This window comes from Aotus nancymaae, unplaced genomic scaffold, assembly GCF_030222135.1.
Source record: "Aotus nancymaae isolate 86718 unplaced genomic scaffold, 86718_ANA_hifiasm-v0.15.2.pri h1tg000016l, whole genome shotgun sequence".
Taxonomy (NCBI): Eukaryota; Metazoa; Chordata; class Mammalia; order Primates; family Aotidae; genus Aotus; species Aotus nancymaae.
In genome coordinates, this window is record NW_026988428.1 from 45,999,794 (window position 1) to 46,025,819 (window position 26,026).

General features: G+C 36.7%; 1 protein-coding gene across 6 annotated transcripts in view; it reads left to right on the forward strand.

The window, feature by feature from the left end:
• USP15 (ubiquitin specific peptidase 15) overlaps nucleotides 1-26,026 on the forward strand; it is a 146,910-nt gene that overhangs the window by 12,632 nt on the left and 108,252 nt on the right. For all 6 annotated transcript variants that reach the window (XR_002478460.2, XR_002478461.2, XM_012444917.2 and 3 more), the window contains exon 2: nucleotides 23,382-23,509. Coding sequence is in view for 4 of the 6 variants with exons in the window: in XM_012444917.2 (XP_012300340.1) it covers nucleotides 23,382-23,509 (128 nt within the window). In the remaining 2 variants the exon portion in view is untranslated. The remainder of the gene's footprint in view (nucleotides 1-23,381; nucleotides 23,510-26,026) is intronic.

The following is a 26,026-nucleotide window of genomic DNA, read 5'->3' on the forward strand; positions in this document are numbered from 1 at the left end:
TAGGATCTCAAAAAAAAAGCAAGGTTATATTTATATTAATAATAGGCATTTAAGCAGGAACATTTATCTGAAAAATTGTCAGCATAAACATGTACAAATCAACAACAACAAAAAATAACTGTGCATTTACTACTTCTCTGGTTTCCTAAATCCTGCTATTGGAATTTCTCCATATTTCTTTTACACTCTGTTGTATCTGGGACTATTTCTTAATCATTTATTGTTCCTTGTATATCTTTCTTAAATTTGCTTGTAGTGTAAAAGCACCAAACAACTTTTGCAATTCTCATCTTTATTCCCACCAACTCCAAAATCTTTTCCATTCATATAGTAGCTCTACTGCATTTGAACAGTTTCTTAAAATCAACTCTGAAGCCCACAGCTTCTCTGGAGCCGCTGAAAATTGTTCTATCCAAACCATAATACAAATTATCATAATGCCTTCAGAATATTTAGCACCGTACAACTTAGATATTTTTGAAGTACTCATAATAGTATAACTTTATGTAAGTTTTTGACTTAGTATTTCACATGTGTTGATCATCCCAATAATCTTATGAGATAGTTCCGTCCCCAGTGGTCTTCATGAAATGTAAATCAAATCATATCTCTTTACTGTTAAAAATCTTTTGGTGTTTTTCAATATACTGAAGATAAAATCCTTGTCATTGCATTAAAGGCACTATTTAGTTTGGTCTCAGTCTACCTCTCTAGTCTTATATGTATTTTATGCATTTTGCTGTGTATATTTTGTCCCAATTTTTAAAAAACTGTTTGTGATTTATTTTTATGCATAAAATTTCCATTGTTGACTGTCACTTAACACTATGGTTTCTGCTGGCCTCAACATTATTCCTAGTCTGTTTGACTGTACTTCATTCTGTGTGCATATATGTGAAGATGTATCTATACATAACTTTTATATTAAACAAAAAACATTTACTCTTGCTGTTAAAACTTTCTCTAGTCTTATCTACCATTTCTCCCCAACCTTGTCATAAACTCCAACTTCATTTAGTCAGTTCCTTCAACACTCAAAATTTCCATAGTCCTTCTGACCTTGTTGTCAGAAGCATGTTGTCTTCATTCAGTTTAGATACTCTTCTTACTACTTTTCCTGGAGTAACTACTATTCAGAGGTTAACACATTATTTTTTCAGAGAGATTTTCCTTTATTCGAAATAGGGCCCTTATTATATTCTTTTATAGCTCCCTAAACTTTTCCCTCACAGCACTTAACAATATTTTACTATCTGGATTGCTTACTTTTTCTGTCTCCTCCACTGGACTCTGAATTACATGAACAAAGGGACCTTGGCTATTTTGCCAGCCACTTTATTTATATAAAGTATTTTTTGAATAAGTGAATTCCCATTTCTAAGATGGACAATCAAAGGGTTTTATTGCTGAGTAACTTTTCTTAAGCCTTCACAGCAAGTAGTGTTAAACAAAGTTTGGTGTAGTGCTTTTTCTATAGTAAATTTAGAATTTATATCAAGTCTGTTTTCAGGAGATAAGAATATATATAAACAAAAATCATCATGAAAATAAATTGAGATTGGTATGACAAATTCATCCACAGTTCAGTGTTTGCCACATTTCTAGGAAACTTCTTCAGAGAACAGTAGTGTTTTTGTGTATGTGTGATCTTAATTGATGTGAAAATATGAATCTCGTATAGGCATAAGTGTGAACATTCAGGTTCTTTTTCTACCAAGTTTCTGATAGGCAAAGATCTAACCCTAAAGATAGCCACTTCTAAAATACTAATTTTCTCAGTAAGTAAAACAGATAGAAATTGTTAGAATTTATCTTCTAAATAAGTCTTCTAATTCTATTTATAGTTTGGTAATAATATTATCATATCCTCTGCTATCTCAATTTTAAAAGCGAACTTACCATTTCATAAAGGGGGAGTGTGATGTATGATTTTACTAAGCATCTGTTACATTTCTAGGTCTTTGTTAAATAAATAGTGTAATGAAAAGAACACTGAACTTTAGAGTCTGAAAACTAGAGTGCAGGACTTTGCATACCCACTGAGTAGTGTTACATGACCTTGGTAAGTTATATAACCTCTCTGAGTTTTGGCTTTTCCTTCCATTACAAAGGAGGCTAGACACAGTGGTTCATACCTGTAATCCCAGCACTTTGAGAGGCCTTCGCAGGAGGATCACTTGAGGCGAACAGTTTGAAACCAGCCTGGGCAACGTAACTAGACCTGTTAAAATACAAAAAAATTTTTTTAATTACCCAGGCATGGTGGTGCTGGAAGACTGAGGCAGGAGAATCACTTGAGCTCAGGAGTTTTACAGTGAGCTATGATCAAAACACTACACTCCAACCTGCACAAGAATGAGACCATCTCAAGCAAATAACTAGATAGAAATAGAAATATTTGTATTACTATAAATTCTATAAATTCTAGTACTTCCTGACTCCAAGGAAGGAAGAGAAGGAGGGGAGGGAGGAAAAAGCTTGCTTTACCATCAACTAAAGTAAAAACACTTGTACAGAAACCTTATATAAACATTAAACATTTTTATCTTTTATGCAGATACTAAGATTTTAAACAGAAGTGAGATGATCATATTTGTGGTTTTAAAATGTTTGGCAGCAAAGTGGAGGACAGCTTGGAAGCAAGCAAAACTTAAAGTAGATGACAAGTCACACAGCTATCATATTAATCTGTGCCACTAAAAATACTGTGTAAGGGGAGCTACAGAACTAAGGTACTTTTCTGAGGATGAAGAGGAGAGGGACAGACTCTTAGAAATATTCTGGAGGTACTTGGTTACTGGATGTTTTGGAGCGGAAAATATAGGATAATATTCTGGTTTCTGGCTTGGGAGATTAAATTACTCATGAAGTCATTTATTAAAGTCCCTCCCCCCAAAAAGAGAATTACAGAGGTTAATTTTTAGAGGAATTAATAGATACATAAAATTATGAGTTGGATTTGTTAAGGTGGTCATTGGTGATTTGTGAGGGCCCATTAGAGTAGGAAGACCTGTTGTATTAGGTTGGAGTATAATTGAAAGTTGAGGAAATAGAAGCTTGAGAAGCTTGACTATAAGGACAAGTCAGAAAATGAGAATAGAAGAGAAAATATGAGAGTTTGAGAGGTGGTATGGGGAGAGAGGAGAAAAAGAATCTTTGTTGAAATACTGAGTAGGAAAAGCCAGATTAGAGAGAAACGAGGATTAGGAGCTGTCCATGGGGGAAGGTCTCCAAGGAGGCAGAAGGAAATTAGATCCACAGCATAGGAGCAAAAATTATTGGCCTGAGATTTGAGAAAGATTACTTCCTCCACTGACATATAAGAGAATCAGGTAAAGTTCAGTTGTGATGCAGTAGAGTTGGGCAGGCTTCTAACTGCTTTATAAAGTAGGTAGCAAGGTTGTTAAACCTAATGGGTTAAAGATTAGATAAGACGGACAAAGCTTTGAAATAGAAGGCTGTGCTATGGACATGGTGGAAGATTACAGGTCATCTTTGAAGGAATTGAGAGATTAAAAACCATAGGTCTTTAATCTCTAAATGGTTTTCTTTAGTAACTTTAAACCCAGATAATATTAACATGATAAAAATAATTTTATACTGGTGTACTAATATGTAAGAATCATGTGTAATGACTAAGTATGAGGTACCCTCATAAAATTCTTTGTAATCCACTGAAACAGGGAGATTATAGTGTTTAAGACATAGATCTTCTAGATTATACGTTGGTACATTTACTTCATAACTTTTTTACAGGAACACAGTCAGATGTCTTAGTGTTGAGAAATATTTAGCCTTTGGTTTCATTTATAAAGCATTGGCCCCTTTATACAAGAAATTTAACCTGTTCATTACAAAACAGTTTAATTACTGCTACTACTTTGTACTTTGGCTACTCAAGATGTTTGTACATTAGTATTTAGATTAATTTTAGATGGTTGGAACTCTGTAGTTAATGTAATATTTGGTACTAAAGTTTGATCAGCTTCAAATCAGTAAATATGTCAGTTTTGGAATTTTTTCCTTGTTTTGCTTATATTATCTTCCAGGTATCAAGAGTAAAAATCTGTACTTTGTGTGCTTTTCCTTTTATATGAGATATCACTCATCATATTAATTTTTCTGGGTTATTCACTGGTTGCTCTAGTTACCAAAAGGAAATAATTTCTCAAGAATGAATATACTACCATACATCTGAATCACATTTTGATAAATTTAGAAATAATTGCAAATGAATTGTGCTTTTTCAGAGAAAATTCAAAACTTATGTAAATTTTTAATTAAAATCCAATGCGAGTTTACCTGTTTAGAAAAAGTAGAACTATAAAAAATAAATACAAAAGATTATGTAAAATTATGAATTCTTTCAGAAATAAGTAGTGAATAAAAATTATATGTATTTTATGCATTTTGTTGTGTATATTTTGTCCCAATTTTTAAAAAACTGTTTGTGATTTATTTTTATGCATAAAATTTCCATTGTTGACTGTCACTTAACACTATGGTTTCTGCTGGCCTCAACATTATTCCTAGTCTGTTTGACTGTACTTCATTCTTTGTGCATATATGTGAAGATGTATCTATACATAACTTTTGTATTAAACAAAAAACATTTACTCTTGCTGTTAAAACTTTCTGGCAGATTTTGGATAACTCTCCTTGAACCACTTCACAATAACTCACAAGCTGAAACTCTTTTGAATCCCACTTCCACAAGCAAACAATCTTTTTCAAGATAAAATGTCATGTTTATTATGGCATTTATATATTTCCTAACCATTTAGCACATGTAAAGCTGTGCTCCCATTTTTATTATCTTCTTAAAAACATGTCACTGACAAAGTGCCTCAGCAAGGGAGAGAAGGGAATGGGATTAGGGAAGCATACAAACCTGTACAGCATCTTACTGTACTGAATACTGTAGTCAGTTTTAATATAATGTTAAGCATTTGTGTATCTAAATATAGAAAAGGAACAGTAAGGCCGGGTGCAGTGGCTCACGCCTATAATCCCAGCATTTTGGGAGGCTGAGACAGGTGGATTGTCTGAGGTCAAGAGTTGGAGACCAGCCTGATGAACTTGGTGAAACCCTTTCTCTACTAAAAATATAAAATTTAGCCAGGCATGCTGGCAGGCACCTGTAATCTTAGCTACTTTGGAGGCTGAGGCAGGAGAATTGCTGGAACCTGGGAGGTGGAGCTTGCAGTGACCCTAGATCACGCCATTGCACTCCAGCCTGGGCCAACAACAGTGAGACTCAGTCCCAAAAAAAAAAAAAAAAAAAAAAAGAGAGAGAGAACAGTAAAAATGCCATATTAAAAGATTTTTTTAAATGGTACACCTATTTAGGACACTTACCATGAATGAAGCTTGCAGGACTAGAAGTTGCTCTGGGTGAGTCAATGAGTTAGTGGAGAGTGAATGTGAAGGCCTAGGGCAGAGTTGTCCAATCTTTTGGCTTCCCTGGGCTGAAGAGAATTGTCCTGGACCACACATAAAATACACAGATACTATCAATAGCTGATAAGCTTAAAAAGAAAATCACAAAAAAATCTCATAATGTTTTAAGAAAGTTTACAAATTTGTGTTGGGCTATATTCAGAGGTGTCCTGGGCCGCATGCGGGCCTCGGGTTAGACAAGCTTGGCCTAGGGTATTAGTGTACACTACCATAATCTTTGTAAACACTGTACACTTATGCTACACTGTTAATTTAAAAAATACTTTCTTCAATAATAAATTAACCTTTGGTTACTGTAATATTTTTACTTTATAAACCTTAAAAATTTTTTTAATGTTTTTGACTTACAACACTTAGTTTAAAACACAAATTATACAGCTGTACAAAAATATTTTCTTCATATCCTTATTCTATAAGCTTTTTTCTATTTTTAAATTTTTTCTAATTAAAATTTTTTTTTTTTGCTGAAAACTGAGAGATAAACACACACATTTACCTAGACCTACACAGTTAGGATCATCAATATCACTATCTTCTGCCTCCATATTTTGTCCCATTGGAAGGTCTTCATGGGCAGTAACATTCATGGAGCTGTCATCCCCTATGATAGCAATGCCTTTGTCTGGAATGCTTCCTGAAGGACCTGCCTAAACTGCTTTACAGCTAACTTTTTTTTTTAATAGGTAGAAAGAGGACACTCTAAAAAAGTATAGTTAAATACATAAACTGGTAACAATTATTATTGTCAAGTGTTATATACTGTACATAATTATATGTGCTGTACTTTTATAAGACTGGCAGCACAGTAGTTTGTTTACACCAGCATCACCATAAACATGTGAGTAATGAGTTATGCTACAGTGTCACAATCATTAAGCAGTAGGACTTTTTTAGCTACATTATGATGTATGGGACCATCATCATATATGTAGTTTATCGTTGATGAGAAAGTCATTATGCAGTGCATGACCATATATAGATAGTCCTCAACTTAACAATGGAGTTACAGGCTTGTTAAACTCATCAGAAGTTGAAAATATTATAAGTGAAAAATACATTTAATACACCTAATGTACCATACAATATAGCTTAGCCTAGCCTACCTTAAATGTGCTTAGAACACTTTAATCTACAGTTGGGCAAAACCAGCTAACACAAAGTCTATTTTATAATAAATTATTGACTGTTGTACTGAAAATGAAAAACGGAATCATTGTATGGATACTCGAAATATGGTTTCTGCTGAATGCTTATCATTTTCACACCATTATAAAGTCCAAAAATCATAAGTCATAATTGTTGGATTGTCTGTATAAACTTTTTTCATTGTAGTAAAAACACCTAACATGATATGTGCCCTCTTATTTTTTTTTCTGTACAATATAGCATTGTTAACTCTAAGCACAATATTGTACAATAGTCCTACTCATTTTGTGTAACTGAAACTTTATACCCACTGAATATCATCAACTCCTTGTTTCTTCCTTTCCCCAACTTCTGGCAGTCACCATTTTGCTCTCTGTTCCTATGACTATGTTTGTTTTAGATACCTCATAAGTGGAATCATGCAGTATTTGTCTTTCTGTGACTCATTTACTTCATTTAGCTTAGTAACCTTCAGGTTCATCCATGTTGCTGTATATGGCAAGATTTCCTTTTTTCAGGCTGAAAATAATATTCCATTGTATATATGTACCACATATTCTTTATCCATTCATCCATCACAAGACATTTAGGTTGCTTCCACATCTTGGCTATTGTGAATAATGCTGCAGTAAACATGGTAATGCATATATCTCTTTAGGACCCTGATTTTAATTGTTTTGGACATGTACCCAGAAGTGAGATTGCTAGATCATATGGTCATTCTATTTTTTATTTTTTGAGCAACCTTCTTACCATTTTCCATAGCCAATGCACCATGTTATATATTGTACAAGAATTCCAATTTCTTCACATCCTCACCAACAGTTGTTTTTTTCAATAATAGCCATCCTAACACATGTTTGGTGATATCTCATTGTGGTTTCGATTTGCCTAATATATTTAAGTGTTGTAACACTTTCAAGTTTTCAAAACAAGCATTAGAAAAGAACTGACTCTATATGTAAGATAGAGCTGTAATTGATTTTTTCCTTTATGCATGTTGTCCCAGTACCTTTTATAGAATAGTCAATCTTTCCCCATTAGTTTGTAATGATGCTTTTGATATTCGTCTTCATATGTATGTGAGTCTGGCTCTTACTTCTTTGCACTGTTTTCATTGGTCTTTTTGCTTCTCTCTATGCCAGTATCATATTTTCCTAATCACAACTTTGACACTTTGAACCTTGGGTAGGTTAATTTCTGTCTGCATATATACTTCATTTGAAATTAAGATACTAGTACCTACTTCATTGGGTAAATAAGAATATATTAATGTGCTTAGAAGTATGCACATGGCTCAAGAGTAAAAAAATTAGTGATTTTGTTATTAAATGTTATTAAATTAAATTTAATAAAGAGGCTTGGTATCAAGGAAAGTGGGATTTCCATTCTTGGTTTTCTTCCATACTTTCTGGGGAAGTGGGGACAGGTTATGAAGGAATTCTCTGAAACAGTGACATTTAGGCAGATATATGAAAGATTATAGGTATTAACTACATGTCTTAGTCCCTTCAAGCTTCTATAACAAAGTACCAGTAAGGGCTTAAAAACAACAAATATATTTGTCACTGTTATGGAGGCTGGGAAGTCCAAGATGGCTAGGTACTGGCAGGTTCTGTGTCTAGTGAGGACACAGCATATTTTCTGGTTCATAGATGAACATTTTAGCTATAGTGGAAGGGATGAAGTGTCTCTCTGGAAGCCTTTTATCAAGGCATAAATCCCTTTCATGAGGGCCCTAACATTTTGATCTAATCACCTCCTAATACCCTGTCCTTGGAGATACTGTACTGTACTCACCCTTTTTGTAATAGTGTGAAGTGATAAAATGCATGTGTGATGAGACAACATGAGGTAAATGACATAGGCATTGTGATGTAATTAGAAGATTTTAGAAATAATTTATAGGTTTTAAATTACATGTGCTCTGGGTAGCGTGGTGAAATATTAAGCCATTCCACCCAAATTGCCTTCAAGCTGTCTTGATTATCAGTATCACAGTCCTTATGTTCAAGTATCTTTTATTTTATTTAATAATGATCCAAAAGGCAAGAGTAGTGAGAGTACCACAGTTGGTGGTTAACCCACGGAAAGTGAAACTGCAGATAAAAGGAAGCTACTGTTTAATTGTAAAGGATTTATTAAGTACTTTGGGAGATAAAGCTCCATATTTTAAAAATGTCTAAGTAACTATAAATAGAATTTCTGTACTATTTAACAACTGTTTTTAATGTGTTTTATAAATGATGGTTGTAACTATACTACTAATGTAATCCCAAGTCCATATTTTATTTTTAATGCATATGGCATAAGCTTTGTAAGAAAACTAACAGGGAATTTTGCATTTGCATTTTAAAGGGAAAATTCAGTAACTAAGAAAAATTAACTAAAGGGTGAAATCTATCCTCCCAAATGATATTCACTCCCCAGTAGTTTTTCATACAAGTAAATCATTAAGGGACAGATAACCCCTTATAAGCTACTTTTTTAGATAGGAGAAGAGTAAAAGCTATTCTAGGTTTGTTCAGAAGAGTACAGGAGAAAAAGCTTGGCAAGTGCAGAAAATTTTCATCAGCTTCAATACTTAATCATGATAGTCTAAAGAGATGGAACTCCTCTAAGTGAATAAGCAGTATTTATCAAAAATCTACAGCAAGCTAATAAGCAGTATTTATCAAAAATTTACCTGGTTGGGCGCAGTGGCTCACACCTGTAATCCCAGCTCTTTGGGAGGCTGAGGCGGGCAGATCATGAGGTCGGGAGTTTGAGACCATCCTGGCCATGGTGAAACACCATCTCTACTGAAAATACAAAAAATTAGCAGGGCATGGTGGCGCGTGCCTGTAGTCTCAGCTACTCAGTAGGCTGAGGCAGGGGAATCGCTTGAATCCAGGAAACGGAGGTTGCAGTGAGCCGAGATCTTGCCACTGCACTCCAGCCTGGGCAACAGAGCAAGACTCTGCCTCCAGAAAATAAACACGAATACTGTTTCTATGCATCAACTACAAGCAGTTATAGAATGTAATTGGTTGGAAATAAAAAACTAAATTTCACATTGAGAAACAGATTTCTAGGAATGAATTTAGCAAAACGTGATTTTTATTGGGAAAACATCATAAAATGTATTGAAAGACATTAACTTGAATAATAGAGAGATATGCCATGGCTGTGGATAAGAAGAATCACTTTGGTAAAGATGGCAGTGTCCTTCAAATTTGTAAGCTTAATGCACTTTTAATCAAAATCTTATTAGACATTTTGTGGAACTTTGCAAAGAAAGCAAATCAAATGTCTAAGTAAAATGGTTGCTAGTCTAGTCCGTATTTATTTTAGAAAATAGGAATTTCTTAAGAATTAGTCCCTCAATTTTTTTCTTACAAATCTTAAACTCTACAATGTGTGGGGGCTTTCAATTGCATAATCTTGATAGTGGGTTCAGAGTACTGATACATAGATAATTCTGCATATCCACTTTTAGGGAGTTAAACTCATGAATATTCTTTAAGAATTCTGAGGTTTTGTTAGGTTGGTGCCTTTGCTTTAGCTATTTTCAGTGGGTTTTAAATTTTTTTTTTTGCTCTTTTTTTTTTTATTGTACTTTAGGTTCTGGGGTACATGTGCAGATCATACAGGATTCTTGCATAGGTACACACATGGCAATGTGGTTTACTGCCTCCATCCCCCCATCACCCACATCTGGCATTTCTCCTCATGTTATCCCTCCCCGACCTCTCCTCGCCCATGCTGTCCCTTCCTTTGCCCACCAACAACAGACCCCAGTGTGTGATGCTCCCCTCCATGTGTCCATGTGTTCTCATTGTTCAACACCCAGCTATGAGTGAGAACATGCAGTGTTTCATTTTCTCTTCTTGTATCAGTTTGCTGAGACTGATGGTTTCCAGATTCATCCATGCCCCTACAAAGGACACAAACTCATCATTTTTTACAGCTGCATAGTATTCCATGGTGTATATGTGCCACATTTTCCTTGTCCAGTCTATTGTCAGTGGGCATTTGGGTTGGTTCCAGGTATTTGCTATTGTAAACAGTGCCACTATGAACATACATGTGCATGTGTCTTTATAATAGAGCAATTTATAATCCTTTAGGTATATACCCAGTAATGGGATTACTGGGTCAAATGGAATTTCTAGTTCTAGGTCCTTGAGGAATCGCCACATTGTCTTCCATAGTGGTTGAACTAGTTTACACTCCTACCAACAGTGTAAAAGTTTTCCTATATCTCCACATCTTCTCTAGCATCTGTCTCCAGAATTTTTAATGATCGCCATTCTAACTGGTGTGAGATGGTATCTCAGTGTGGTTTTGATTTGCATTTGTCTAATGACCAGTAATGATGAGCATTTTTTCATATGTTTGTTGGCCTCTTAGTGTCTTCTTCTGAAAAGTGTCTGTTCATATCCTTCGCCCACTTTTGGATGGGTTTGTTTGTTTTTTTCTTGTAAATCTGTTTTAGTTCTTTTGTGTATTCTGGATATTAGCCGTTTGTCAGATGGGTAGATTGCAAAAACTTTTTCCCATTCTGTTGATTGCTGGTTCACTCTAATAATTGTTTCTTTTGCTGTACAGAATCTCTAGGGTTTAATTAGGTCCCATTTGTCTATTTTGGCTTTTGTTGCCAATGCTTTTGGTGTTTTATTCATGAAGTCCTTGCCTATGCCTGTGTCCTGAATGGTTTTGCCTTGGTTTTCTTCTAGGGTTTTTATGGTGTTAGGTCTTATGTTTAAGTCTTTAATCCATCTGGAGTTAATTTTAGTGTAAGGTGTCAGGAAGGGGTCCAGTTTCTGCTTTCTGCGCACTGCTAGCCAGTTTTCCCAACACCATTTATTAAACAGGGAATCCTTTCCCCATTGCTTGTTTTTGTCAGGTTTCTCAAAGATCAGATGGTTGTAGATGTGTGGCATTGCCTCCAGGGCCTCTGTTCTGTTCCATTGGTCTATATCTCTGTTTTGGTACCAGTACCATGCTGTTTTGATTACTGTAGCCTTGTAGTATAGTTTGAAATTAGATGGCGTGATGTCTCTGGCTTTGTTCTTTTTGCTTTGGATTGTCTTGGCTCTGTGGGCTCTCTTTTGCTTCCTTATGAAGTTTAAGGTGGTTTTTTTCCAGTTCTGTGAAGAAGGTCATTGGTAGCTTGATGGGGATAGCATTGAATCTATAAATTACTTTGAGCAGTATGGCCATTTTCACGATATTGATTTTTCCTAATCGTGAGCATGGAATGTTTCTCCATCTGTTTGTGTCCTCTCTTCATTGAGCAGTGGTTTGTAGTTCTCCTTGAAGAATTCCTTTACATCCTTTGTTAGTTGTATTCCTAGGTATTTCATTCTCTTTGTAGCAATTGTGAATGGGAGTTTGCTCATGATTTGGCTCTCTGCTAGTCTGCTATTGGTGTATAGAAATGCTTGTGATTTCTGCACATTGATTTTGTATCCTGAGAGTTTGCTGAAGTTGCTTATCAGTTTAAGGAGATTTTGGGCTGAGATGATAGAGTCTTCTAAATATACAATCATGTCATCTGCAAATAGAGACAATTTGACTTTCTCTTTTCCTAATTGAATACCCCTTATTGTTTTTTCTTGCCTAATTGCTCTGGCTAGAACTTCCAATACTATATTGAATAGGAGTGGTAAGAGAGGGCATCCTTGTCTAGTGCCGGATTTCAAAGGGAATGCTTCCAGTTTTTGCCCATTCAGTATGATATTGGCTGTAGGTTTGTCATAAATAGCTTTCATTGTTTTGAGATATGTTCCTTCGATACCTAGTTTATTGAGAGTTTTTAGCATAAAGCGCTGTTGAATGTTGTCTAAGGCCTTCTCTGCATCTATTGAGATAATCATGTGGTTTTTGTCTTTGGTTCTGTTTATGTGGTGGATTACATTTATAGATTTGCGTATGTTGAATCAGCCTTGCATCCCTGGAATGAAGCCTACTTGATTGTGTTGGATAAGCTTTTTGATGTGCTGTTGCCATTGGTTTGCCAGTATTTAATTGAAGAGTTTTGCATCTATGTTCATCATGGATATTCGCCTGAAGTTTTCTTTCTTTGTTGAGTCTCTGCTGGGTTTTGGTATCAGGATGATGTTGGTCTCATAAAATGAAGGTTCCCTCTTTTGGTATTGTTTGGAATCATTTCAGAAGGAATGGTACCAGCTCTTCTTTGTATGTCTGGTAGAATTCCAGCTGTGAACCTGTCTGGGCTTGGACTTTTTTTGTTTGGTAGGCTATTAATTGCTGCCTCAACTTCAGCCCTTGTTATTGGTCTATTCAAGGTTTCAACTTCTTCCTGGTTTAGGCTTGGGAGGGTGCAAGTGTCCAGGAATTTATCCATTTCTTCCAGGTTTACTGGTTTATATGAATAGAGTTGTTTGTAGTAATCTCTGATTGTAGTTTATATTTCTGTGGAAACAATGGTGATATCCCCTTTGTCGTTTTTTTTATTACATCTGTTTGATTCTTCTCCCTTCTCTTTTTTATTAATCTGTCTAGCGGTCTGTCTATTTTGTTGATCTTTTAAAAAAAAAAACTAGCTCCTGGATTTATTGATTTTTTTTTGAAGGGTTTTCTGTGTCTCTATCTCCTTCAGTTCTGCTCTGATCTTAATTATTTCTTGTCTTCTGCTGGCTTTTGAGTTTTTTTGATCTTGCTCCTCTAGCTCTTTCAATTTTGACGATAGGGTGTCAATTTTAGATCTTTGCTCGCTTCTCATGTGGGCATTTATTGCTATAAATTTCTCTCTAGACACTGCTTTAAATGTGTCCCAGAGATTCTGGTACGTTGTGTCTTTGTTCTCATTGGTTTCAAAGAACATCTTTATTTCTGCCTTCATTTCATTGTTTATCCAGTCAACATTCAAGAGCCAGTTGTTCAGTTTCCATGAAGTTGTGTGGTTCTGTGTTAGTTTCTGAGTTCTGAGTTCTAATTTGATCGCACTGTGGTCTGAGACACTGTTTGTTAGGATTTCCATTCTTCTGCATTTGCTGTGGAGTGATTTACCTCCAATTATGTGGTCAATTTTAAAGTAGGTGCAATGCAGTGCTGAGAAGAATGTATATTCTGTGGATTTGGAGAGTTCTTTAGATGTCTATTAGATCTGCTTGGTCCAGTTCTGAGTTCAAGTCCTGGATATCCTTGTTAATTTTCTGTCTCGTTGATCTATCTAATATTGACAGTGGAGTGTTAAAGTCTCCCACTATTATTGTGCGGGAGTCTAAGTCTCTTTGTAGGTCGTTAAGATCTTGCTTTATGTACCTGGGTGCTCCTGTATTGGTTGCATATATATTTAGGATCGTTAGCTCTTCTTGAAGCAATGATCCTTTTACCATTATGTGATGCCCTTCTTTGTCTCTTTTGATCTTTGTTGGTTTAAAGTCCATTTTATCAGACTAGGATTGCAACTCCTGCTTTTCTTTGCTCTACATTTGCTTGATAAATCTTCCTCCATCCCTTTATTTTGAGCCTATGTGTGTCCTTGCACATAAGATGGATTTCCTGAATACAGCACACCAATGGGATAAAAAGCACAATTTTTATCCAGTTTGCCAGTCTGTGTCTTTTGATTGGGGCATTTAGCCCATTTACATTTAAGGTTAATATTGTTATGTGTGAATTCGATCCTGCCATTTTGTTGCTAGCTGGATGTTTTGCCTGTTAGTTGATGCATTTTTTTCATTGTGTCGATGGTCTTTACCATTTGGTACATTTTTGGAGTGGCTGGTACTCGTTGTTTGTTTCATTGTTTAGTGCTTCTTTCAGGAGCTCTTGTAAGGCAGGCCTGGTGGTGACGAAATCTCTCAGCAGTTGCTTTTCCATAAAGGAATTTTATGGAAATTCCTTTTCCATAAACGAATTTTCTTTTTCCTTCACTTACGAAGCTTAGTTTGGCTGGATATGAGATTCTAGGTTGAAAGTTCTTTCTTTTAAGGATGTTGAATATTGGCCCCCACTCTTCTGGCTTGTAGGGTTTCTGCCGAGAGATCCGCTTTGAGTCTGTTGGTCTTCCCATTGTGGATAACCTGACCTTTCTCTCCGGCTGCCCTTAGCATTTTTTCCTTCATTTCAACCCCGGTGAATCTGACGATTATGTGCCTTGGGGTTGGTCTTCTTGAAGAATATCTTTGTGGTGTTCTCTGTATTTCCTAGACTTGAATGGTGGCCTGGCTTGCTAGGTTGGGGAAGTTCTCCTGGAGAATATCCTGAAGAGTGTTTTCCAGCTTGGATTCATTCTCTCTGTCACATTCAGGTACACCTATCAAACATCTTTTCACATAATCTCATATTTCTTGGAGGCTTTTTTCATTTCTTTTCACTCTTTTTTCTCAATTCTTACCTTCTTGTTTTATTTTATTGAGTTGATCCTCAGTCTCTGATATCCTTTCTTCTGCTTGTTCAATTCAGCTATTGAAACTTGTGTATGCTTCGTGAAGTTCTCGTGCTGTGTTTTTCAGCTCCATCAAGTTGTTTATATTCTTCTCTAAGCTGTTTATTCTAGTTAGCATCTCATCTAACCTTTTTTCTAGGTTCTTAGTTTCCTTGCATTGGGTTACCACATACTCTTTTAGCTCTGAGAAGTTTGTTGCTACCCACCTTCTGAAGCCTCTTTCTGTCAATTCATCAGATTCATTCTCCATCTATCTTTGATCCCTAGCTGGTAAGGAGTTGTAATCCTTTGGAGGAGGAGAGCATTCTGGTTTTTGGTGTTTTCGTCCTTTTTGCGCTGGTTTCTTCCCATCTTAGTGGCTTTGTCTACCTATGGTCTTTGTAGTTGGTGACTTTCAGATGGAGCCTCTTGAGTGGACATCCTTTTTGTTGATGATGAAGTTATTTCTTTTTATTTCTTAGTTTTCCTTCTAACAGTCAGGCCCCTCTGCTGCAAGACTGGTGGAGGTCCACTCCATACCCTGCTTGTCTGGGAATCACCTTTGGGGGCTGCAAAACAGTAAGGATTACTGCCGGTTTCTTCTGTTATCTTCATCCCAGAAGGGTACCTGCCAGCTGTCCGCCTGAGGTCTCCTTTATGAAGTGTCTCTTTGGGTGTATGGAGGTCGGGTAGCTACTTGAGGAGACAGTGTGTCCCTTATAGAAGCTCAAGTGCTGTGCTGGGAGCTCTGTTGTTCCATGCAGAGCTGCCGGGCAGGTACTTTTAAGTCTTCTGCAGTGGAACTCATAACCACCTCTTTTCCCAGGTGCTCTGTCTTAGGAAGGTCAGCTTTATTTATAAGTTCCTGTCATGCTGCTCCCTTTTTTCATGGATGCACTGCCCTGTATGGAGTAGTTTAGTCACAGTCTGCCAGCAGAGGCATTGCTGAACTGCCGCAGGCTCTGCCCTGCTGCTGTGTGAACTGCCTTTTAGTATGGGATTGCCTCGGTAGTGGTGATCGCCCTTATCCCCACTAAGTTGGACCGTCCAGGATCCAGCTGCGCTTGCTGCAAAACTCTTGATCCAGAGCGTTTCAGATCACTTGTTTTGTGGGGGTGGTACCCGCCGAGCCAGATCGCCTGGCTCCCTGTCTCTGCCGCCTCCCTTTCAGTTGCATGGGTGGCTCTGTCTCCCAGGCGTTCCAGGCGCCAGTTGAAACAGCCGCCCAGATTTGTGTTTCTTTGCACCAAGCGGGCACCGGCTGAAACTGCCGTGCTGAAAACTGGTGGTGCTTTTCAGCCCAGGAATCTCCTGGTCTGTGGGCAGTGAAGATTTGTTTGGAAATGCGGTTGGCATTCACACTCTGGGTTGTTCTTGCTGGGAACTGCACTCTGGAGCTGTTCCTATTCAACCATCTTGGATCCCCCTGGGTTTTAATTCTTAAAGTGCTATGTATGTTAAACATAGAAACACTAGAATGGATAATCTTATAAAAAACTTTGTTACCTGTAGTATTACACACATGAGCTTTAAATCATTAATCTTTATCTTTACTTTTGAGTCTGCTTGTGATTGAACCTGCTTAAATGTCAGGGGAAAATTTTCTAGAAAAGAGTTTAAAATAATTATGAAGCAATGACAAAGCAGTATTTTATAGCTGGTATACTGTAGTCCAAATAAATTTTTACAATGTTTTAGATATATGATTTTTTTAATGCTTTCTGTCCTAATGAACACTTATTTTACTTTATCTGTCATTGGTCATCTGATGAGAAGCTAATTCTAGGTAGCTAAAAATAGGTGAATGTTATATTCATGTGTATACATGATTTAGCTCCCACTTACAAGTGATAACATGCAGTATTTAACTTTGTATTTCTGAATTATTTCCCATAAGGTAATGGCCACCAGTTCCATCCATGCTGCCGCAAAAATACATGGCTTCATCCTTTTTTATGGCTGAGTAGCATTCCGTGTGTATATGTGTGTGTGTGTGTGTGTGTGTGTGTGTGTGTGTGTTCTAAAATCATCCGCTGAGGGACACTTAGATTGTTCCCTTATCTTTGCTATTATGAATAATACTGTGATAAACATGCAAGTATAGGTGTCTTTTTGATAGAATGATTTCATTTATTTGGGTATATACCCAGTAATGGGATTACTAGATCCAATGGTAGTTCTCTTTTTAGTTTTTTGAGAAATCTCCATACTGTTTTCCATAAAGGTTGTATTAATTTCCACTCCCACCATTCCTTTTCCTCTGCATCCTTGCCAACATCTGTTATATTTTGACTTTTTAATAATAGCCGTTCTGAGCGGTGTGAGATGCTTTTTCATTGTGGTTTTACTTGCATTTATCTGATAATTAGTAATGTGGAATTTTTTTCATATGTTAGTTGACCATTTGTATGTGTTAGTTTGAAAATTTTCTGTTTAGAGTAAACAGACAATCTATACAATGGGAGAAAATATTTTCAAACTATGCATACATCAAAAGACTAATATCTGGACTCTATAAGGAACTTAACAAGAAAAAAAAAACCCATTAAAAAGTGGACAAAGGACATGAACAGAATCCTCCAAAGAACACATACAGGCAGCCAGCAAACATAGAAAAAAATGCACAAAATCACTAATCAGCAGAGAAATACAAATCAAAACCGCAGTAAGATCTCACACCAGTCAGAATGGCTATTATTAAAAAGTTAAATAACAGATTTTAACAAGATTGCAGAGAAAAGGGAATGCTTAATATGTTATTGGTGAGAATGCAAATTAGTTCAGCCCCTTTGGAAAACAGTTTGGAGATTTCTCAAAGAACTAAAAATAGAAATACCATTCTCTCAGCAGTCCCATTACTAGAAAATAAATCATTCTACCAAAAAGACACCTGCACTCGTATGTTTATCACAGTACTGTTCACAGTAATAAAGACATGGAATCAACCTAGGTACCCATCATTGATGGATTGGATAAAGAAAATGTGATACATATACACCATGTAATACTTTGCAGCTATAAAAAAGAACGAAATTATATCCTTTACAGCAACATGGATGCAACTGGAGGCCATTATTCTAAGCAAATTAACACAGATACAGAAAATCAAATACTGTGTCTTCTCATTTATAAATAGGACCTAAACATTGGGTATGCACGAACACAAGATTGGGAACAATAGACACTGAAGATTCCAAAAGAGAAGAGAGAGATAGGGGAGTAGGAGTTGAGAAACAACCTATCGAGTACTGTATTTGCTACTGGGCAACAGGATCATTAGAAGCCAAAACCTCAACATCACACAATATACCCATGTAACAAACCTGTATATGTACCCCCAAATCTAAAATTAAAAATAAAATTTAAAATATTTTAAAACATGAATTTAAAAATAAATTTTTAAAATCTGTGTTCTTTGCCCACTTTTAAATAAAATTTTTTGTTGCTCTTGTTGTCATTGAGAAGTTTAAGTTCCTTGTAAATTCTGAATATTAGTCTTTTGTTGGATACGTAGGTTGCAGATGTTTTCTCCCAGTTGTTAGGTTGTCTGTTCACTCTGTCAGTTATTTCTTTTGCTGTACAGAAGTTTCTCAGTTAAACTAAGTCACTTTTGTCTATCTATGTTTTTTGTTGCGTTTGTTTTTGAGATGTTAGTCATAAACTCTTCACATGGGCCAGTGTACAGAGTTTTTCCTAGGGTTTTTTTTAGGACTTTTATAGAAGTTTCAAGATCTTGAATACACCTTGAGTTAATTTTTTTGTTTGTTTGTTTTTCTACCTTGAGTTAAATATTTTATATAGTGAGAGATGGGGTCCATTTTCATTCTACATATGGCAATCCAGTTTTCCTGGCACCATTTATTGAATAGAGTCTCCTTTCCTAGTTAATGTTTTTGTCAGCTTCATTGAAAATCAGTTGGCTATAGGTATGTGGCTTTATTTGTGGGCTCTCTCTTCTGTTCCATTGATCTATCTGTGTTTTTATACCAGTACCATGTTGCTTTGGTAACTATAACCATGCATTGTATATTTGAAGTTGGGTAACGTGATGCCTCCAGCTTTGTTCTTTTTCTGTAGGGTTGCTCTGTTTATTGAGATTCTTTTTTTATTTCATATGAATTTTAAAATTGTTCTTTCTAATTCAGTGAAACATGATGTTGGTGTTTTTATAGAAATTGCATTGAATCTGTAGATTGCTTTGGGCAGGGCAAGTATGGGTTATTTTAACATTATCGATTCTTCTGATCCATGAGTGTGGGATATTGTTCCACTTATTTGTATCATCTACAGTTTCTTTCATCAGTGTTTTGTAGTTTTCCTTATAGAGGTCTTTCACCTCCTTGATAAGATGTTTTCTTTGGTATTTTACTGTGTGTGTGTGTGTGTGTGTGTGTGTGTGTAGCTTTGGTAAATGACTGACTTTGATTTAGTTCTCAGCTTGATTGTTACTAGTGTACAACATTGCTTCTGGTTTTTGTAAGTTGATTTTGTATGCTGAAACTTTACTGAGTTCATTTCTCAAAGAAGTCTTTTCGTGGAATCCTTAGGGTTTTTTAGATATAAGAGATAACAGAGATAACTTGACTTCTCTTTTCCAACGTGGATGACTGATTTCTCTTGCTTCTTTTCTGGCTGTGACTTTTAGTACTATATTGAATCAGAGTGTGTAAGTGGACCTTTTTGTCTTGTTCCCATTTTTAGCGGGAATGCTTTCAAGTTTTCTCCATTTGTATGATATTTGTTGTATGTGGCTTTTATTATGTTGAGATATGTTCCTTCTGTGCCTAGTTTGTTGCAGGTTTTTATCATGAGATGTTAAATTTTACCAGATGCTGTTTTTGAGTCTGTTGAGAGTATTAAATGGTTTTGTCTTTAATTTTGTTCTGGTAGTGAATTGCATTAATGGATTTGCATATGTTGAACTTTCCTTGAGTGCCTGGAATAAAACCCACTTGATCATGGCATATTATCTTTTTGATGTGCTGTTGTATTCCTTGTTTACTTTCTTACATTTTTATGATGACAAGTATTGACCCTTCATTTCCATGTTTATACCTCCCTTGATCATTTTTGTATAGCCAGTCTAGTAGTGACAGATTCCCTCAATGATTGTTTTCTAGGAAAGACTTTATATCTGTCTTATTCCTGAAGCTTTTTCTAGCAGGATACAAATTTTCAGGTTGCCAGTTTTTTTTTTACTTTAAGCCTATTTTGAAAATAGAATCCCAGTCTCTTCTGACTTGTAAGTCATCTGCCAGGAAGTCTGCTGTTAGTCTGATAGAGTTTCCTTTGTAGGTGACTAGATGCTTTTTTTCTCTTGCTGATCCTAAGATTTATTCCTTCATGTTGACCTCAGACAGTCTGATGACTCTATGTCATGGTGAGGTTTTTCTTGCAATGTATTTTTCTAGGTTTCATTGGGCCTCTTATTCTGGATGTCTAGATCTCTCGCTGGACTAGAGAAGTTGGTTTTCCAAACTTTTTGCTTTCTTTTCTTTCTCAGGAATACCTACAATCCCTAGGTCCAGACGTTTTAATGTAATCTTTTACTTCTTGAAGGCTTTGTTCATCTTTAAAATTCTTTCTTGTTTCTTCAAATGACCTGTCTTTATGTTCTGAAATTGTTTCTTCTCCTTGATCTAGTTTATTGTTGAAGCTTTATCAGTATTTTGTAAATCCTTCAGTGAATTTTTTATTTTCAAAAGATTTTTTAAATATCTTATTTCTTTGGTAAATTTGTCATTTATATCCTGAATTGATTTTGTTTCATTGTATTGGTTTTCAGATTTTCCTTGAATCTCATTGAGCTTCCTTAAAGTCAATATTTTGAATTACTTAGGATTTCAGTAATTTTGGTTAGGATTTATTGCTAGAGAGTGTGATCCTCTGAGGGTATTGTAACAACCGGTTTTTTCATACTTCCAGAATTATGACATTGGTTCTTTCTCATCTGGAGAAACTCACTTCTGATGTTTCAGTTCACTTTTGTTTGGACGAGACTGTTTTCCCTTGAGGATGTGACTATAATGTACATTGAATAGGGTCATTTGGCTTTGCTTCTGAGTTCTTTTAGTGGCAAAGACTCTGTGAATTTCTTGGTTTTAGATAACTTTGGTGGCTTTCTCAAATGTCAGATGTGATAGTGGTATACTTGGCATGTGAGCACACTCACATTCTCCTGTAGAGCCAGGGTAGCAGAGGTCTCAAGAAGCTTATCTTGTTCCCAAATTGTGTGCATTTATGTTAGCAAATTTTGTATTGGGTTGTGCAGTTCAACCTCCAGGCCAGTAGGTAGCATTTGCAGGTATGAGTCAGTTTCAGCGGTAACAGTGAGGTTTACACTTCACCTTTGTTTGCCAAGAAAAGCTCAGATCTCCTAATGACTGGCAGAAGCATCAGCCCTGAGGAGGGTGGCATGGGGGAGGGGAGTCATTGGGCCACTGGTAAAATATACTGAGGTCTCTTGAAGGGAGATGGGGGTTGGGTACTGGAGCAAGGTGAAGGCTTTCTTAGCACCCTGGCCTCAGCAGGCAGGAATGTGATGTTTCCTTGTCACACTCCTGTTCTGGTGCTCAGGTTGTTCAGTTCTATTAGACACTGTTTTTTATTTCCAACTGCAGTGTAACCTAGAATTACAGGAGATGCTTGCTGCTTGGTTTGAGACTACTCCTCTGTGCTATCTGGAAATGGCTGCCATGCAGACTCTGCTCTCCATGGCAGGACTGCTGACGCTCTGTGCAGAGAGTGGGAGAGGACCCACCTTTCTCATGAGCCTGGGCCCAGAGGCCACTGCCATTGGAGCTGCAGTTGCCCTTCACAGCTCCAGATAGCCTGCCCTCTGGTTTCTTGTGCCAGCTTCCCATGAGAGCAGCAATGGCTGTGTCTGCAGCAGTGGGTGGAGCGGGAGGAGGAGTCCCCTTCTCTATATCTGGGCTCAAGCACAGAGACCACTTGGCCAGTGGTACAGGACCTTACTCCTCATTTGCAGTGTTGAGCAGTTTGTTTCTCTGTCTCTGCCAGGAGCAGGCATTCACTTGCAGCCCCAAGCAAGGAGCTCTTGGGCTCTAGAACATGCATGCTTTAGTTTCCTTTGTCCCAGGGGCTGTCCCTTTTGTGCACTGCACTTTGCCTTCCCTTAAAAGTAGTACTCTTTGAGGGATAGATTATTGGGAACCCTGCAGCACCCATGGGTCTAACTAGCACTGTGCTGCTGCTGCCCACTGAGTTGGTGCTGGGGAATGTCAGCAAGAGCTTCCAGGATGTCGAAGCACAAAAGGCATGAGGTTCCCTGGGCAAGATACAGTCCCCTGACAGATGTGCCCTGACAATGATGCCTTGCCACAGGTACTCAAGTCTGGGGATGTGGTAAGAAGTTGAGCAACCCAGCATGAGCTTGCAGTTTGGTGTAACACTCTCAAGAAATCCCTACCCTTACCACTGTCTAGGTTTGTGAGAGCAGAGGAGCTCTCCCATAGATTGCATACTACCAGTCCGCCACAGGAATGAAGGATCCTGTGTCTGAATTTTTTCCTGTGATTTTGTGTACTGGCATTCTCTCTTTGATATTCTGTTAGAGCTGTGATTATGTGTTTGTAATATTGGTTCTTTTTTCTTTTTCGAGACCAAGTTTCACTCTGTCGCCCAGGCTAGAGTGCAGTGGCACAATTTAGGCTCACTACAACCTCTGCCTCCTGGGTTCAAGCAATTCTCTTGCCTCAGACTCTTGAGTAGCTGGGATTACAGATGCCTGCTACCATGCCTGGCTAATATTTTTATTTTTAGTAGAGACAGGCTTTCACCACGTTGGCCAGGCTGGTCTCAAACTCCTGACCTCAAGTGATCCACCCGTCTCAGCCTCCCAAAGCCCTGGAATTACAGGGGTGAGCCATGGCCTGAAGAGAACTGGAACCTGATGTCTCTAGTCAGCCATCTTTTGAACCTCTCTCTTTGATTATGATTATTATAATTAACCTTGCAACCCTTGATGACTTTCCTTTACTTCCAAAAACACACAATAAAGTACATAAAATTATTTGCAAGTTTCTTGCAAAAGAACCATTTTTTCTATTTACCACATTGCATTTTAAAATTTATTTTGACAGATTCTTATGATTATTTGCATTTTTATTCAATTGAGAAGCATTTTCTTGAATATGTTTATTTGTATTTTTATGTCAATATTTATCATCAAGTAGTATATATTTATAGAACAGTAGGAATAATACTTTATACAAATAAAGTATTGTCTTTCTAATACTAAGTGGCATACAGTTATTTTCAATAATCTTTTGAAGTAGAGACTTTTTTAATATAAAAAAATATCAAAAATAGGTGACTCTTCTACACTTCCTGTATTTTTAGGTATTTTCCTTAACCAATTTCTTTTATTTTCTAGGTACCTAGTCGATAGTCGCTGGTTCAAACAGTGGAAAAAATATGTTGGCTTTGACAGTTGGGACAAATACCAGATGGGAGATCAAAATGTGTATCCCGGACCCATTGATAACTCTGGACTTCTCAAAGGTCATTATTTTCTTCCTTCAGTCAAGTTGTAAATGTGTTAAATTTCATTATGTAAATGTCAGTGGGTTGAATATGGGAAACGTTAATGTAAATAAGTTGATAGAGTAGAAATATCTTTGCATTACAGATTCGACCTGATGAACTTATTATTCTAATTAGTTATTAAAAATTTTATTATTCTGTATAATGATAAGTTTTGTTTTTCATTTATGATATAATAAGGCTTTATTGATTTTAAACCCTTAAATGAAGAATGTTATTTCTTCATTTAAATATTTCAAGTAATCATTAATGATTATTTATTAATAAATAAGACTGATTATTTGTTATTAAATAATTGTTAAAAACTGATTATTTTGAGAGATGCTATGTCATATATTGGACACATGGCATTTTTTAAAATTTGAGGAACAATCACATATCTTTACATTCTTAAATTTTTACATTAACTTTCTACAACCCTCACTACTTGCCAGTCCTTCTGTATACCTCTTATTATGCTTAAAGGGAACAAAACATAAGTACCAGAACTTCCGTTTCTAACAGTCGTTCTCAAAACACTGGATATCAGGCAACAGAAAACAGTGATCCCTGAGAGATGAGAAACAAAATACATAAGCCCTCCAGCTGTTTTCAGTTTACTGCATTGGAAGAGTTTCCAAGACACAGCATGGGATGATGAAACCTATGCAGACCCTCACTGTCTTTCTTAGTTGAGAAAATGGGAGTTTGAAGTCCAGGGAAACCAAGAGTCCTGGGAAGTACCAGAAGATAGTGAGCAACTCAGAGAGAGAGAGAGAGAGAGAGAGAGAGCAACCTAAACCCTCCATAGGGTTGCTCTTAAGTCTTCAGTTATTAATCAGCACTTTGCATGTGAGAAAACTGCCCAAGTACCACTGAAAAGAAGTAACAATCATTGGGGCTAATATAGGATTGGGAATCATTGGTGTTCTCAGCAGCCAGAGTGGAAAACCACATAATTTACAAAGTAGACTACTGAGAACAGTTTTGCTTATGTAATAGGGTGAAATTAATTTTCCTGCTCTACTAACCTGAAAGCATCAAACTGTTTCCAGGTAACTTAACTCCATTTCAGAATAAAACTTGAATATCTGTAAGAATACAAAAATATCCAGCATACAAAAACATAAAATGTATAATGTCCTGGATCTGACCAAATATTACGTGGCATGTAAAGAAGCAGGAAAATATGACTAATAATAACAAGCAATGTCAATCTTAAAAATAAATCTTCCCCACAAGACATGGAAAAAATTAATAAAGAACAGATGAGATAAATACAAAATTAAAAGTTGCTAGATTGGAACCCAGCTCTATGAATAATCACATTAAATGTAAACACCTCAACTAAATGTTGTGACCATGAGATTAGATTAAAAAGTTAAGACCCAACTATCAATGGTCTATAAGAAACTAACTTTAAGCATAAAGACACAGATAAATTTAAGACATGGAAAAAGATAACACCAGGTTGTGGTAAGCAAGACTAACCCCCAGTGATCCTCACCCTTATAGAATACTCTCCCCTTTGAGTGTTGGTGAAACTTGTAAATAGGATGAAGCTATCACCCCTATGATTATGTTGTGTGGCAAAAGGAGACTATCTGGGTGAACTTAATCTAATCACATGTACCCTTTAGAAGCAGTGGCAAAATAATTCAGAGATTCAAGCCTGGAAGAGAGTTAACATATCATTGCTGGTTTGAAGTTGGAAGGAATCATTGAGATGCAAGGCAGGCAGCCTCTAGGAACAGAGAGAGGCCTCAGGCTGACAGCCAGCAAGGAAACAGGAACCTCAGACTCACAACCATGAGTAACTGAATTCTGCCAACAACCTGAATGGGCTTGTAAGCGGATTCTTCCTCAGACCTTCAGATAAGAGCCCAGCAGGGCTGATATCTTGACTTCAGCTTGTAGAACCGTAAGCACAAATCCATTTGAGCCCTCCTGAACTACTGACCCACAGAACTGTGAACTAATAAATCAGTGATGTTTAAGCCACTATGGTAATTTATTTTACAACAGTGGAAAACGAATACACATGCTAACACTATTTTTTAAAAAGCCAGAGACATTAAGTTTCAGAATAAACGTTATCAGGGATAGACAGTCACTTTATAATGACTAATGGGAGGGGATAGTTCATCAAGAGAATATAGTAAGCTTAAATATATACCTGCCTAATGGCCTAACTTGAAAATGTGTGAAGAAGAGTGATGTCAGCAAGATGATAGAGTAAAAAGTCCCAGCCCCCAACAGAAACACTGAATTAACAATGGACCAGAATATCTTTATGAGAAACCCAAGATCCTGTTAAGAATTTACAGTGCTCCAAATGAGCACAAAACTGAAAACAACAGCACTGAAATGGGCAAGAACAATTTTATTTTGCCCACATCAGCCCCTTCTCCAATCAGACTTAGGTTAGTCTCAGGAGAGATTATCTCAGGTGAGGACAGAAAGAGAGAGAGCATGTGCTTAACTTTCCAGCCCTTC